This window comes from Kogia breviceps, chromosome 11 (genome assembly GCF_026419965.1).
Source record: "Kogia breviceps isolate mKogBre1 chromosome 11, mKogBre1 haplotype 1, whole genome shotgun sequence".
Lineage (NCBI taxonomy): Eukaryota > Metazoa > Chordata > Mammalia > Artiodactyla > Physeteridae > Kogia > Kogia breviceps.
This window is the reverse complement of record NC_081320.1, coordinates 2,695,726-2,711,380: the sequence shown is the minus strand read 5'-3', so window position 1 is coordinate 2,711,380 and position 15,655 is coordinate 2,695,726. Positions and strand designations below refer to the sequence as shown.

The 15,655-nt window shown below is 55.6% G+C and overlaps 1 protein-coding gene across 2 annotated transcripts in view; it reads left to right on the top strand.

Moving 5' to 3' along the window:
• Positions 1 to 12,235, top strand: part of GPR45 (G protein-coupled receptor 45) — a 54,190-nt gene extending 41,955 nt beyond the window's left edge. Inside the window, exons 1-2 of one of the 2 annotated variants that reach the window (XM_067007031.1) lie at positions 7,000 to 7,577; positions 8,624 to 12,235. In XM_067007031.1, coding sequence (XP_066863132.1) covers positions 8,875 to 9,993 — 1,119 coding nt within the window. In that variant the 5' untranslated portion in view covers positions 7,000 to 7,577; positions 8,624 to 8,874 and the 3' untranslated portion in view covers positions 9,994 to 12,235. Of the gene's footprint in view, positions 1 to 6,999; positions 7,578 to 8,623 lie in introns of those variants that run through there. The other variant, XM_067007032.1, reaches the window with a different exon arrangement.
• The last annotated feature ends 3,420 nt before the right edge of the window (positions 12,236 to 15,655 follow it).

The following is a 15,655-nucleotide window of genomic DNA, read 5'->3' as shown; positions in this document are numbered from 1 at the left end:
TGGAATGTGCCATCTGGTTGAGAGTCTGTATCAAAAAGGCAGGGGACGCGGCTGCAGGTGAGGACAGAGAGTCAGGCTGTTTCCACAGCAAACTTCGCCATCTGCCCAAACCGACTCCACTCCCCAGGTTGGGTGTTTGTGAACCGCTGGGTTTTTCCGTAGTAAGAATGAAAAGTCCAGCACCTCAGACGCCAGCGGGTTACCGGAAGCAATAACCTCAACTTCAGAGAAAGAGTCCACCAGGTTTCCCCCCAGAAGAGACGGCAAATTCTATTGGAGATTCAATACGTATTTCGAAGTCTGTGAAGGAAAAGGTGGATGTGCGTGTGTGTAGTGAGTACTTGACTTTAGTATTTCTGGAAGACAGTTCCCTGAGAAGGGCTTGGTGCCCGGCCCAGTGCTTTGAGGGTTTGTTCTTCGAAGTGGGTGGTGGTCCCACCCCAGGGACACTCTCCAGGCGCCCAGGGCACAGCCCCAGGAAGGCCAGCGCCCGCCTTTGCTCAGAGGACACAGAGGAGCCGCGAGGAGACGGCAGGTGGGGTGTGAAGATGGGGGGGGAACAGCCGCCGTTGCCATCATGTGGGGAGGGGCCGTCATTTCCCTGAACACCCAACAGTGACGCGGGCTTTCTGGGCTGCACCGACCTCAAACGTGTGAACTACGAGTGCCACCCGCCGGATCAGGAAACAAAGGACGCTGCAGCCATCAAGCCATCACACTACAGCTGCCCCAGTGGTGAGCCCTGAGGGAGCTCAGGATAGAAACAGGATGCCCCCCCGCCATCCCGCAGCCATCAGACTGCAGCCACCCGGAAGGTGCACCCTGAGGAGACTCAGGACGAGAAAGCACAGGATGCTGGCCCCACACGGCTGAGGTGCACATCACAGGAATGATTTCAGTGGGTCAAGACTCTTGCGTCTTCCCATACAGAGAAAAGCGCTACATTCCTTCACTTGAGATGTCTGGTTTTCTTTATTTAACGGTAGTCCTCTGATGTTCCAACCACCTGGTCTGTGTTGCAAAAACTCCCATATATCCTGCCCCCCCCACCCCCGTCCCCGTCCCCGTCCCCCTGCCTCCTCGGAGCCGTCCCTCGGAGTGATCTGAGATGCCGTGTCCCGGGCTGAAGTCCTCAGTTTTGTCCGCCAAATCAAACATAACTCTCAACTTTTAGGTTGCGCATTGTCTTTTTCAGACAACGCAGGTGATGGCACACCCCGCTGCCTCCATGTGGACCTGCCTTCAGGCCATTCTGTTTTAGGGGCAACAAGGAAAGAGGTAAGAGCCTCCACTGAGAACCCATGCTGGTGCTTAACCTCCCAGTTGCCAGGAAGTCTTCCCCTGGCTCAGCTCTGCCCTCTGCCCGGCCCGGCTGCCCTCCCAGCAGCCCTCCGCGCAGACCAGGGGCTTCTGCCTGCACACCGCCTTCCCTCCCCCTCTGGGTTCTAGCGAGTTCCATCTCCGGTTACAGCCCGGATGGTCTCTTCATGTCGGACTTTGAAAATGGAAAAGGAAGAAAAACATTTCAGACTTCGTCCCTTCCCGTCAACTCAGAGCTGCGTGTTACCAGCTAAGAGATCTGTTACCTGAAACTACGCGTTTGCAATACAGTCAGTGACATCCTATCAGGGACTGATCTCTGGCTGCAGGACCATCTTTACTAGGACGGTTAAATCCTTGGAGCAGCTCGGAGAGGTTCTAGAACCCCTAGCCCTCTGTGTACCCACTCCCCACCGGCCCTGTCCCCGAGGAACCTCTCCCGGGCTGGCGTTCCTCTCCTTGTCTGTCGGGACACTCCTCTGCCCCCAACCTGCTCTCCTCTCTCCAAGAAAACCCAGCAGAATCTCCGGGTTTTACATTGGACACAAAAGCCAGGACAGGGGCCTCCCTGGTGGCGCAGTGGTTGAGAATCCACCTGCCATGCAGGGGACACGGGTTCGAGCCCTGGTCTGGGAGGATCCCACATGCCGCCGAGCAACTAAGTCTGTGCGCCGCAACTACTGTGCCTGTGCTCTAGAGCCTGTGAGCCACAGCTACTGAGCCCTCGAGCCACAACTACTGAGCCTGTGAGCCACAACTACTGAAGCCTGCGTGCCACAACTACTGAAGCCTGCACACCTAGAGCCCGTGCTCTGCAAGAAGAGTAGCCCCTGCTCGCCACAACTGGAGAAAGCCCGTGCACAGCAACAAAGACCCAATGCAGCCAAAAATAATAAATAAATAAATTTTTTTTTTTTTTTTTAAAGCCAGGACAGGAGGTGTTTGGTGACAAGGACGTGCAGAGCTGCTCCCACTTCAGTGGAAGGAATGGGAAAAACACATCTCAAAAGCTTGGCCAAATGGGGCTCTGTTACACTAATTTTTCTACTTTTCTATAGGTTTGCAATGTACCATCATAAAAAGTTTTAAAAGCTAGAAAAGACAGAGATGGACAGACACACACACAGAGATAGACAGAGAGGAGAAGGGGATGGGAGGGGAGGGAGAGAGAGAGAGAGAGAGAGAGAGAGAGAGAGAGAAGGAGGGAGGGAGGGAGGGAGGGAAGGGAAGGAGGAGGCAGGCAGGGCGGGCTGCCCGCGGCCCAGGTAACGGCCCAGGGTACCACCAGGTGGTCCCCCGCAGAGCCGTCATACTTACGGAGCAGAGAAAGACACCCTCCCTCACCCTCACGGATGAGCACCCTCCACCCTTCACCTACTGGAAGGCGTGCTCTCACCCAAGGGTTCTCCGCGCCTCACCTTGGTTGGTTCGGCGGAGGCATCGTCTGCCTTTTCTCTGGGCTCGTCAGCATCACGGACAAGAAACCGCGTTCACTCTCGCTCTGTTCCTGCCGACGTCGGGCCCCTCTCTGGGAGCCTCAGCACCGGAGACCGGCCTCGGGTCTTGGCTCTACCTGGCGCTACTCTTGTGAAGGTGAGCTGCTCGTGGATGCATCGGAGCGGCGCCCATGGCGGGCGGGCAGGGCCAGCTCTCGGCGCAGGGCAGCCGCAGGGCCGCAGGAGAAGCTGAAGGGGCTTCAGACGGCGCCGTGGGCGGCTCAGCGTACAGACGGCAGTGTTTCCTCCGTGCGCACGGCCGAAAGCTCCCTCCATCCTCTGCGTAGCCACGGTCCGCTGAGCGCACGGTCAGCGCAGGCTGGTCTCCTCCCCTGAGCTCAAAAATTAAACCTCAGTTCAAGATGCTTATTTATCTTTAGCACCTGCACGACCGCCGGCTCCAGGGTGGGGTTGATGGCGTGGGAACTGCAGTAAGTACCTTGAAACGGCTCTGTTCCCAGCCCGCTTCTTCCTCGGCTTGCAGTTTCCGTCAGGATCCCAGCCGTCCGAGTGAAACCCGCCAGAGAGGCCGTAGTGCTGGGTCAGACTAAAGAAGGTACCGGAACATCTCCTGTTCGCCTGTTACCTCTCACTTGGGTCTTTAGTGAGCCCGAGCGCTTGGTCAGAAAAGTGCTGTTGATTTGGGTATTAGCAACAGGACTGTGACCAAAACGCTAAATTAAAATATCTGAGACAAGTTGTTGCCCAGAAGCCCAAACAATTTTAATCGGATTCAACCTCAAGACACACATTAAAAAAAAAAAAAAAATTCCTTGCACCATCTGTTCCTTTCTTTGGTTAAGCATGAAATCAGCCCCTGTAATTATGTTGCAGGGAAGATCGGCTCCTTCAGCATAGAGAAGGGAGCAGGTGAAGGGTTCAGCCAGGACTGACAGACGCATGGACACACAGGGATGTGTCTTTTACGCAGTGACCCCTTATTCTGTGCTCCAAGAAGGACTTAACCCATGAGGGCTTCATGCAGGCCTGTCATGGTTCTTGCTCTTTAATCCAAGAGACAGAAATCCATAAACTTGAAACAATGAGGGATGTGGATTAATGTATTAACTACTAGTTGAATAATTATTTACTAAGGCCCTTCTTTGTGCCAGGTCTTGCACGTTTTTACAACCCTGGGGGTAGATGTGTAGTTACCTCCATTTCACAGATTGGAAAACGGAGGCGCGGAAGTATTGTGTCGTGCTGACACAAGCGTTTGTCGTCTGCAGAGAGATACTTCTCCCTTACAGAGTAACACACCAGATCTCTGATTATACAGCTCGGCCTCCACGAGTCTGGATGACTGTTCCCACCACAGAGACGAACTCGTTCCGGGCGTGCGCTCGGCCAAGGCAGGGTCTACACCCGGAGCGCCAGGGGCTGGGTGGGCCTGAGCTACCATCACCAAGACATGGCCACCTGCAGAGCCTTTAGACTAAGGGGTCTGAGGCCTCCCGGATTCCTACATCACCCCAGCCCTTCAACTTGAGATCTCTATGATACGGGCGACTCTCAGGAACCTGGAAAAAGAGACGCTCATTGCCAGCACGGAGGAGGAAGTAGGCGTGAGTAAGTGGGAAGCAGGAGGCCTTACAAAAACGAGAAACATCAGCTGAGGTGGCTTTGGAAGCCTCGACCGCTCTGACACTCGCCTGGCCCACACAGTTCGTCTCTGGCAGAAGGTAAAGGAAAGAAGCAGCCATTCCAGGCTCCTTCGAAGGCTTTCCCTCCTGGACCACCCCCTCCAGCAGCCATCTCCACTTGGCCACGCGTGTTCTTTTGGCTCCTGGTGGGCACTGCCTGTCCAAGCTGGTCACTGCCCACGTGATCCCCCCCCATGGCTAGTGGGACTTTCCCGGGGGCCTGGTGCGGCCCAAGCTGCGTGCCCAGCCTCCTGGTTCCATGGCCACTCGTGTCACCTGCATGCTCTACTGCAACATTCTTTTTATTGAAATTATGAAACATTTATTTCTCAAAGGAAATAAAGATTGGGCCTGTAAGAAGAAAATTTAGTCAAACTGTTAGTTCACTGGATTCTTACATTTTTAAAATTGTATTATACCTTTAGGTAATTTTTTTTTTTTTTTTTTTTTTTTTTGCAGTACGCGGGCCTCTCACTGTTGTGGCCTCTCCCGTTGCAGAGCACAGGCTCCGGACGCGCAGGCTCAGCGGCCACGGCTCACGGGCCCAGCCGCTCCGCGGCACGTGGGATCCTCCCGGACCGGGGCACGAACCCATGTCCCCTGCATCGGCACGCGGACTCTCAACCACTGCGGCACCAGGGAAGCCCCCTTTAGGTAATTTTTAAACAAAGTATATACCAAAAGATATATTGTTAATAATTCTAAAGCTTCTTCCATTGTATACATACACCACAATCTCTTTATCTGTTCATCCACCAGTGGGCAGTTGGCTTGTTTCCATGTCTTGGCTATTGTGAATAATGTCCTGCATGGTGAGTGCAGTTAACAAGACTGTATTATACACTTGCAACTTGTTAAGAAGGTAAATCTTAAATGTCATCACCACATACACACCAAAAAAAAAAACAAAGATAATTACATGAGGGCATGGAGCTGTTAACTAAGTTTATTATGGTCATCATTTCTCAATATTATACATGTATCAAATCATCACGTTGTACACCTTAGACTTACATATGTTGTATGTCAATAGTATCTCGATAAAGCTCAGGTACGAAAAGAAAACAAATGAGCAGCTAGCTCGGTGCACTGCTTGCCATGCTGCCAGCACTGTGGGCCCATCCCCTCCTGAGCTTCCCCTAATAACCCTCCCCGGGGGTCACTGCTGTTACCCCCACTTGACAGATGAAGAAACAAAGACTTATAGAAATTAAGAAAATCATCCATTGGTAGGATCCATCTGAATCCTGGGCTGGGTTCTTATGCCCTATTAATATACTTAGCACTTTTTTTTTTAAAATTAATTTATTTTTGGCTGTGTTGAGTCTTCGTTGCTGCACGCGGGCTTTCTCTAATTGTGGTGCGCAGGCTTCTCATTGTGGCAGCTTCTCTTGTTGTGGAGCACGGGCTCTAGGCACGCGGGCTTCAGTAGTTGCGGCACGCGGGCTCAGTAGTTGTGGCGCACGGGCTTAGTTGTTCTGCGGCTTGTGGGATCTTCCCGGACCAGGGCTCAAACCCGTGTCCTCTGCATCGGCAGGCGGATTCTCAACCACTGAGCCACCAGGGAAGCCCCAGCACTTCTTAAAGATGAGTCATGAGGTTGGTATAATCCTTACAAATTATGTGAAATACTTATTTAACATCTGCACTGGAAAAACAGAGACCCTCTCAAACCGCTTTATTAAAAGGGGAGGTCCAACCTGTGTGAAGTCAAGTGATAGATATTTCTCTCTCCTCCTTTGGGCAAAGAGTAGAAGACTGCAGCGAATGTACTGACCGTGCGCTTGGCGGTCATGAAGGTTTATGGTCCCAGGGGGCAGCCCTCCTCTTCCCAGCACGGGCAGCCCTCAGCTTGGGGCTGGCTCCACACCCGTGCACCCTGATGCGAGGCTGGCCCGCACTGGACCACCCCCGGGCACGCCACACTGTGAGAGAGTGGGTGGGAGAGTGCCCCCAGTGGCCCCCCTGCCCTGGGGACTCGGCAGGATCAGGACTCAAGCTCGCTAGCTTGAGGAGGAACGGCAGTCTTCAAGAGAAACTGAGGCCCTGACTCCAGAGGAACCAGAAAAAGTTCGGAAGAAAAGAAGAGAACTTAAAATACCACCTCTAGTAACCTGGAGAGTTTCGAGCGTACATCCCTCAACGAGTGAAGAGCTGCACAAGAGACACAGAAGATAGGAACACTCTGAAATTTAAAAACATGACTGCCAAAGTCAGAAATTAAATAGGACTAAACATAAAGTTAAAAAACCCCTCAGAGCACAGTGTAAAAAAGAGTCCAAAGCAGACAAGTTAAAAACACACACAAGGGAACAAACACAACATTGGAAGTCAACTATATATTTCAGTGAAAATTTGTTTAATTACATTTTTTTGTTTTTGTTTTTGTTTTTTTTGCAGTACCGCGGGCCTCTCACTGCTGTGGCCTCTCCCGTTGCGGAGCACAGGCTCCGGACGCGCAGGCTCAGCGGCCATGGCTCACGGGCCCAGCCGCTCCGCGGCATGTGGGATCTTCCCGGACCGGGGCATGAACCCGCGTCCCCTGCATCGGCAAGGGGACTCTCAACCACGGCGCCACCAGGGAAGCCCTACATTTTTTTAAATAAGGGAAAAGAAAAGAAAAATTAAGGCCCAATCAGTGAGGTCCAGCATCTACCTGTTAAGTATTCTCCAGAAAGATCAAAAGGGAGAAAACTAGCAAAGATGTGAAAAAAGAAACTTTCCCAGAGTTGAGGGGCACATGGCTTTGGATTTAAAAGGCCTACTGAGAGTACCCAGCACAACAAACAAGAAAATACTCATATCTAGACACTGCCTTGTAAACATTTTTCAGAAAGAAAATATCCAGCCTTCAAGAGGCAATAACTTGTCGCCTGTGAAGGAACAGAATCGAATCCACTTCCAACCTAACCCCAGCAATGCCGAATGCCGGGAGCCGCGACGTCTCCCAGTCTCTGCAAGGACATGCTTTCAGCCTCCAGTGGACAGCCTGCCAAGTCATCGCTCAGTGGGAAGCTGTGAAATTTGTATGTTACAGACGAGGAGGTCACACCAGCAGAGGTTAAGCAGCCTTCCGGAGGCGCCAGTGATGGGAAAGTCGTGGATATCACCTGCTCAGGCAAGCTGACTTTGGACTGAGCTACAGAACACCATCCTTGCCACACCCATGAAAGAAACACGAAATGAAAGATAACAGCATCCTTTTTTTTCCTTTTTTAAAAAATGTTTGGCTGTGTTGCATCTTCGTTGTGGTGCACGGGCTTCTCATTGCGGCGGCTTCTCCTGTTGCGGAGCACGGGCTCTAGGCGTGCGGGCTTCAGTAGACGTGGCACACGGGCTCAGTAGCTGTGGCTTGCAGGCTCTAGAGCGCGGGCTTCAATAGATGTGGCACGCGGGCTCCGTAGCTGTGGCTCCCGGGCTCTAGAGTGCAGGCTCAGCAGTTGTGGCGCTCGGGCTTAGCTGCTCCACAGCATGTGGTCTTCCTGGACCAGGGATCGAACCTGTGTCGCCTGCATTGGCAGGCGGATTCTTAAGCCCTGTGCCATCAGGGAAACCCCAATAGCACCCTTTAAAAGGGTTCATCTCGGGGGAGAGTGTCCTCCTTTTCATCGGTGTTTCCAAAAGTAACATTCCAGCAGCACTACAGTTATCCAAAGTGTTACCGTTAGGGGAAAGTGGGGGAAGGGTGCATGGGATCTTGCTGGATTATTTCTTACACCTGCACGTGACTCCACACTTAAATAGCAGCGGCATCAGCTACCATTTACTTACCCCACAAGATTTCTGTTGAGCACCTTCTCTGCCGGGGACACAGCAAACGACACAGACAAAACCCTGCCCTCGTGGAGCGGGCTGTCTGTTGGGGGTGGCCTTGTCCAGGGCTTCACTGGATCAGGCTGTTTATAATTCAAGTTATAAAATACATGCTGGCGATGGAAATGTTGATTACAGAGTCTGGTCCCCGACAAGGTGGGTCTAATCAGGCTTCCTGGGTGATGTGACAAGGCTCCGCGTATTTGTCAAGGCCAAGCCTTGTCCCACGTGGTAAGTAAGTGAGTCATCGCCACTCTGGTGTTTCAAACAGCTGTAAAGGGCAAAAACTGCTCTCTCCGGCCCGTGCTTGGAAGCCCTAACCCCGTTCGCTTTCGTGCTTCTTTGCTCCAGGCCGCTGAGAGCTCGCAAGTAGAAAGCTGAGGCCGCAGCCGGTTGTCACCGAGACGATGAGGCTGTGATTGATTGATGAGTCGCAAATCCCAGCGCGTCGCTCCCAGAGAGGGAGGCTCCCCCAGCCCTCGCCGCGCCCGCCAGATCCACGACAGCCGCCAGATCCACGACAGCCGGGAGGCAGATGCAGCCCCCGAGGCGCTGAGGCCCCGCCCTCCGCCTTCTGCCCCGGCTCCGGGATTTCCTCCCCGATGGCCTGTAACCGCTCGGCCGCCGACACCTACGGAAACCTGCTGCCCAACGGGAGCCAGGCGGCGGCCCCCGGGCCCGCGGCCCCGCCCGCGCCCCTCAGGGTGTCCCTGGCGGCCCTCATGGCGCTCGTGACGGCCGGGGGGCTCCTCGGCAACGCCGCGCTCTGCGTCATCGTGTACCGGCGGCCGGCCATGCGCTCCGCCGTCAACCTGCTGCTGGCCACGCTGGCCTTCTCGGACGTCATGCTGTCCCTGTGCTGCATGCCCTTCACCGCCGTCACCCTCGTCACCGTCCGCTGGCACTTCGGGGACGCCTTCTGCCGCGTCGCCGCCGCGCTCTACTGGTTCTTCGTGCTGGAGGGCGTGGCCGTGCTGCTCATCATCAGCGTGGACCGCTTCCTCATCATCGTCCAGCGCCGCGACAGGCTGAACCCGCGCCGGGCCAAGGCGGTCATCGCCGCGTCCTGGGCGCTGTCCTTCTGCGTCGCGGCCCCGTCGCTGGCCGCCCGGCCGCTGGTGGAGGTGCCCGCGCGGGCCCCGCAGTGCGTGCTCGGCTACACCGAGCTGCCGGCCGGCCGCGCCTACGTGCTGGCGCTGCTGGGCGCCGCCTTCTTCGCGCCCTTCGCCGTGATGCTCGGCTCCTACCTGGGCATCCTGCACGCGGCGCGCAAGAACGCCGTGCGCGTGCACGACCAGTCGCACGGCCTGGACCTGCGGCGGCTGCCCCGCGCCGGCCTGCGGCGGCTCCAGCGGCAGCAGCAGCTCAGCCTGGACCTCAGCTTCAAAACCAAGGCCTTCACCACCATCCTCATCCTCTTCGTGGGCTTCTCGCTGTGCTGGCTGCCGCACTCCGTCTACAGCCTGCTGTCCGTGTTCAGCCGGAGGTTCTACTGCGGCCCCTCGTTCTACGCCACCAGCTCTTGCATCCTGGGGCTCAGCTACCTCAAGTCCGTCTTCAACCCCATCGTCTACTGCTGGCGAATCAAGAAGTTCCGCGAGGCCTGCCTGGAGCTGCTGCCGCAGACCTTCCAGGTCCTCCCCAGGGTGCCCGAGCGGATCCGGAGGCGAATCCAGCCGAGTGCCGTGTACGCGTGCACCGAAAACCAGTCCGCCGTGTAGGGGGTGGCGGGGGGCCCCCTGCCCCGCGCTCGGCTTCCTGGTACTTGCGTGCCGTCAGCACTTCGGGGGGCCTCTTAAGCACAAAGGGACTCATTTGTTACCGGGTGAGTGGCGGCGCCCAGGCTGGCGCAATGAATTATTTTTCTCTCTCCCTGCGGGTCCGACGGAGACTGGACGGCCGTGACGACAAAAGGGGAAACGGGTGGGTGCTGAACGAGTCGGGCCCGACGTTAGGGAGGCGAGGGGAGCCCGGGGAGGGAGGTTGGCTGCGGGGCAGGAAGGCCGTGTCTAAAGGGCGCTCTCAAGATCTGCCTCGGAGACGGCCGCGGTGCCGTGTTCTGGCGCGAGAAACCCAAGTAGGTTCATCTCCGGGTCGTCAGTCAGTGGATTGGGCGCCAGCATCCTTCAGAGGCGTTTGTGTCTGCGGCATACGTTGTGGACACATGCCAGGTTCTTTACAGTGGTCACATGTGCACTTTGGACGATGCCAAGTCGTCCGTTCTGTAAAGCAAAATCACGCGGGACGCAGAGGAGCCCGCTGCCCCCGTGGGACACATGGGAGGCCTTGGTGGCTTGAAGCCCAGAGAACGTTGGGGGGCAGCTCAGCTGCCATGACAAGCCCACCCCAGCGCGCATCCTCAACCCTCCTCCCTGGACCAGCCCGCCTGGACCCTCACCCCGAAGCCTGTCACCGCCCTGCCTGCCGCGACAGCCCCTGCCCCTTCCCTCTCTCTCACCTCGGGTCCCCGGGCCCCCCTCGTCCTCATCCCATCTGTCCCCGCGAGCAGGAACCACGCTCCTCCTCCTGTGATCCATGTTTTCAGCAAGCACTCGTAGCGACTTGCTTTCAGCCCCAGAAGCGGTCGGGGGCTCTGTCTACACGTTCCTCTCGGCGCGCTGGGGCTGCCGCTTCCCCCGTCCCAGGACCTGCGGCGGGGACGCAGCGACCCACTCGCACTGACGTCTGTGTTCCCCTGCCTCACTCAGGGCCGCAGGGGTCTGACTGCTGCTGCGGGGGCCACCCCCCCCCCCCGGGACCTCGGTCCCCCAGCCCAGGCAGGACTGGGATCCCAGGAAGGCAGCTGCCTAGAGGGGCCCTGCTGCTTGTCTCGGATGCCCGGCCTCTACACCCAGGGCCCCCTTTACCACTGGGAGCTTCTGATGGGGGAGGTGAGTTTCCTGAGGTCAGGGCACGCGGTTGAGTCCACAGAGCTCTCTTTGCAGCTTCAGATCTGAAGAGGGTGGGAAATTTAAGCATAAATTTAGTTAATATGGTTCTGAGTCTGACGCCATCAGGAACTAGTCACGTGACCTTGCTCGTTTCACCCCCACTTCGCTGGGCCTCGGTCTCCCCATCTGCCCAGCGAGGAAGCAGGCCTAGAGGGTCCCCCACATCCCTGCCGAGGTCCCTGCCGTGTGCGTGTTTTCCACTTGCACTCACCACATCCCCTGCCTTCGTTTATCCGTCCATGCAGTGAGCATGTATTAAGTGCCCACGAGATGCAAGGCACGCTGGGGGATGGAGCTGAGTCACGCCCGTCTGGCCCCAAAGGCAGATGTCTGAGTTATCTCAGGATAACTAACTCAAACACAGGCGCCCCCCCCTTTGTGTTTTTCTTCTCATTTCCTTTCCAAGGTTGGAGGAAGAGACCACCTCCCCATTCCCATGCTTTCCTCCCGTGACAGAAGCAAAAAAGAAAGGTAGCATAATTCACATTAACCAAAGTCCAGACGAGGGCTTTTCCGGAAAATAATTGGCACTTTTTCTCACCAACTTCACCCTCCTTTTACACCCAGGCCCAGACCCTCCAGACCATTGTATACCTAGAGTGAAGGAGAGAGAGAGAGAGAGAGAGAGGAGAGGGAGAAAGACAAGAGAGGAGAGAGAGAGAGATTGGCTGAAGATGGTCAGTGGCACGTGATTGATTGAGGTGGGTCCCCTCACTAATGTGTCCCGAGTGCCCCACGCGAGGCAGAGCTGCACAGCCTCAGTGGTGTCCAAGAGCACAGCCAGACCAGCACGGGGACCAGGCCTCTGGGCACCTGCCCTCCGGTGGGCATTTAAGAGAACGTTCTACAGGAGCCTCGTGTAAAAGAGAAATCACAAAACTGAACGAATGAAGGTACCAAAATTTACATCAATCAGTGTTATTTGATGTATGTTGGATAGTAATATATATGTCCCAAAGTAATAACTTTGTATATATTTTAAGTAAAGTATTATTGCTCTTTCGGTGTATAAGACTGTGTTTCTTGCCAAAATTAGCGCCAAAGCCACGACTAGTACACCAAGAATCTGGGGTCGGACACCTCCTAAGATACACCACTTCGGGAAGTCTAGTCCAGAACCTGTGAGCCACTAGCCGAGCTGCAACGACTAAAGGGCATTACTGATGACAACGGGAGACTGACCAGTGGGAGGGTCACAACAGGGCGCCCACACTTTTTAAAACTCCGCACCCTGCTAGATAATTCCAGACAGTTTCACCTCTGACACACACTCTGCTGACTTCCTGATTCTCTCCAGCCTCGTTGGGCCTTCGAGGAACTTCTTAAAAATACTACATAGATAGCAAGTTCTTGTCTCCTGCCCTGATGCCTGCAGGGGGGCCACTGCTTCTCTGTATTCTGTTTTCATCTCTCTGGCCCTGGACTTCCCGCAAACCCTGGGCGCTGCGTTGTTTCTGTGGGGTCCTGGGCAGTGGCTGCGGTGGTGACGGCCCGTGGGAGAGCCTTGCCTCAGAAAACGAGACACAGTTAAGTCTCAGAAGTGTCACCCTAATTCTCACCACCCGGGAAAATCCACTACTTTGTCATCAAGAATCTTGGCCCCCCTGCTCTTGGGGTGAAATAAAGGCAAAGGTTCTCTAGGACACTCTGACAAGCAAGATGAAGAGCAAAATCTAGATCAGTTCCTACTTGGCTACTCTGAGCCCTGGCATAGTTTCCCCTGACACGATTTACGGGACACGCTTTGGGGTACTAAAAATCTGCCAGGTCGGGCTTCCCTGGTGGCGCAGTGGTTGAGAATCCGCCTGCCGATGCAGGGAACGCGGGTTCGTGCCCCGGTCCGGGAAGATCCCACATGCCGCGGAGCGGGTGGGCCCGTGAGCCATGGCCGCTGGGCCTGCGCGTCCGGAGCCTGTGCTTCGCAACGGGAGAGGCCACAACAGTGAGAGGCCCTCATATATATCACAGAAAAAAAAAAAAAAAAATCTGCCAGGTCAAGTGTTTCCGACGTCGCTGTGCTCCCCTTGGTCACGCAGTCAGCAGCCCTGCCTCCAGCAAGTGATTCTGTGTCCGGCTTCCCGGCCTCCTAACTGAGGGAGACACTCCCGGCCAGAGGCCCCCGAGGGGCACACATGACGTAATGTGTCTGAGGATCTAGTCCCACGCCCGGGCTGGATATGCCGGGGCAGTAATCGCTACAGTCGTGTCGTCAACCTGCTTACGTCCCAGCTTGGTCCGCTTGGGCCAAGGGTAAAAATGTGTTTCGGAAACTGGCTGTCCTCTCCTTTCCTCGTCTTCATGTGCTTGTAAGATTCTAGGGTCGGCTGACAAGAACACAACAGCTACTGAAGCCAGGAGCATGGACTCCATGGCCTGAAATGACCACTTCATTCCGCTCAAAACACGCTCCCAGGGCTGTGAGTCAGCCTCCCTGGGCTGCTAGGGGAAGGGATCCCGGGCTGGAGAAACAGCCTGAGGTCACACCGCACTGTTCTCGGTGGTTCTAAGGTCCGCAGACAGCTGGGTGGTGGAACCGGGAATGCAGGGGTGCAGGCGGGAGGGAGGCCGGGAGGGAGGCAGTGGGCCAGGGGAAACGGGCAGAGCTGCTGTAACAGACCCCCCAAGCGCTAACTTTGTGTGTGTGTGGTACGCGGGCCTCTCACTGCCGTGGCCTCTCCCGTTGCGGAGCACAGGCTCCGGACGCGCAGGCTCAGCGGCCACGGCTCACGGGCCCAGCCGCTCGGCGGCATGTGGGATCTTCCCGGACCGGGGCACGAACCCGCGTCCCCTGCATCGGCAGGCGGACTCCCAACCACTGCGCCACCAGGGAAGCCCTTTTTTTTTTTTTTTTTTTCTTCCCAGCGCTAACTTTAAAAAATAACCCCGCCCACTCTCACGGAAGTCCAGCTGTGAGGTGGGCTCCCTACTCACCGGGTTGTTTGGGACTCAGGCTCCGCCCATCTCGGTGTGCACTGTACCTGGGGCATCGTCCTCATCTCTGTGGTCAGTGCAGGCCGCAGCCAGGTCTGTGTCCTCGCTCCTCAGGAGGCGAAAGTGTGCAGGAACATCCACACTCCCCTGGTCTTTCCTGGTCCAGAGCCCAGTCACATGATCACACCAGCTGCAAAGGAGGCTGGGGGATGAGTCACATGATCACGCCAGCTGCAAAGGAGGCTGGGAGACTGAGTCCCTAGTCAGGTGCCCACGTGTCAAGGCTCTCTCAGCACAGGAGAGGAGGAGTTGGAGGACCCCCAGCAGTCTCTGCCAAGATTGCACGATTTTGAAAAATGAGCGATCTTAGCACACACAGACATTCTTAAGTCCTGAGTACAAATTTCATAACTGAGCCTCTTCTCAATGTAAAATAAACAGTCAACCCAAGATGGTGCCTCTCTCTTTACGTCTAGCCCCCAGCGCCTGGGGATGTGTCCAGACACAGAATTTGCATATGCGTTGATGACTGGGCTGAGAAGAGAGTCGCCACATTTAACCTTTTAGGCACAAAAGGTGTTTGAAAATTTGCAGCCACAAAGAGATGACTTTTTTTTTTTTTTGCGGTACGCGGGCCTCTCACTGTCGTGGCCTCTCCCGTTGCGGAGCACAGGCTCCGGACGCGCAGGCTCAGCGGCCACGGCTCACGGGCCCAGCTGCTCCGCGTCATGTGGGATCTTCCCAGACCGGGGCACGAACCCGTGTCCCCTGCAGCGGCAGGCGGATTCTCAACCACTGCGCCACCAGGGAAGCCCAAAGAGATGACTTTTGCCAAGATAAAAAATTTATAATTTAAAACCACAATCAACAGCGATTGAGACCGAGTCTGCCAAGAATTTGATTATGTTAAAGGAAAGAGTATACTTTCAAAGCTTCGCCTATTGGAAGGTGCAGACCGTTTGCTGATGGCAAGGTGGACCTGCAGAGGAGGGGCCGGGGCCAGGCCATGGCGATTGAGCAGCTCAAGAAAACGGCTGGGGACCATAGGGGTGGTTACACCTGGATTGTGTAGGAATAAAAGGATGTTGGAACACAATAGCATGGTGTGTGCGCGTGCGCGCACATTATTTGGGGCAGGCGGGCGAGGGCACTGTAGCAGACAAGTCTTGGTTTACCTTCCGCCCTCTGCCCTTTCCTCCTGGAGGAGCCGGGGACAAGGTGATCTAAGAATAGGAGAGGTGCCAGAGTCCCCGGCTCAGAGGAAACCAGGGAGGGGCTGCAGCACAGAGGGATTTTTCCTACTTAGTCTGATAGGAACAGAAAGAACTCACCTGTATGAGAAACACACAGGTGTCACCAGAACGTTACCTTACCTTCTGCAACCAGGAATCCGAGGGAGCTGATATGGCAGCTCAGCCTGGAGGTGTCCAGGTAAACGTCTGACCGTCCCAAGGCCGGGGTGCTAAGGCCGGTCCCTTGCACGGATCTGCGTGTTCCAGCT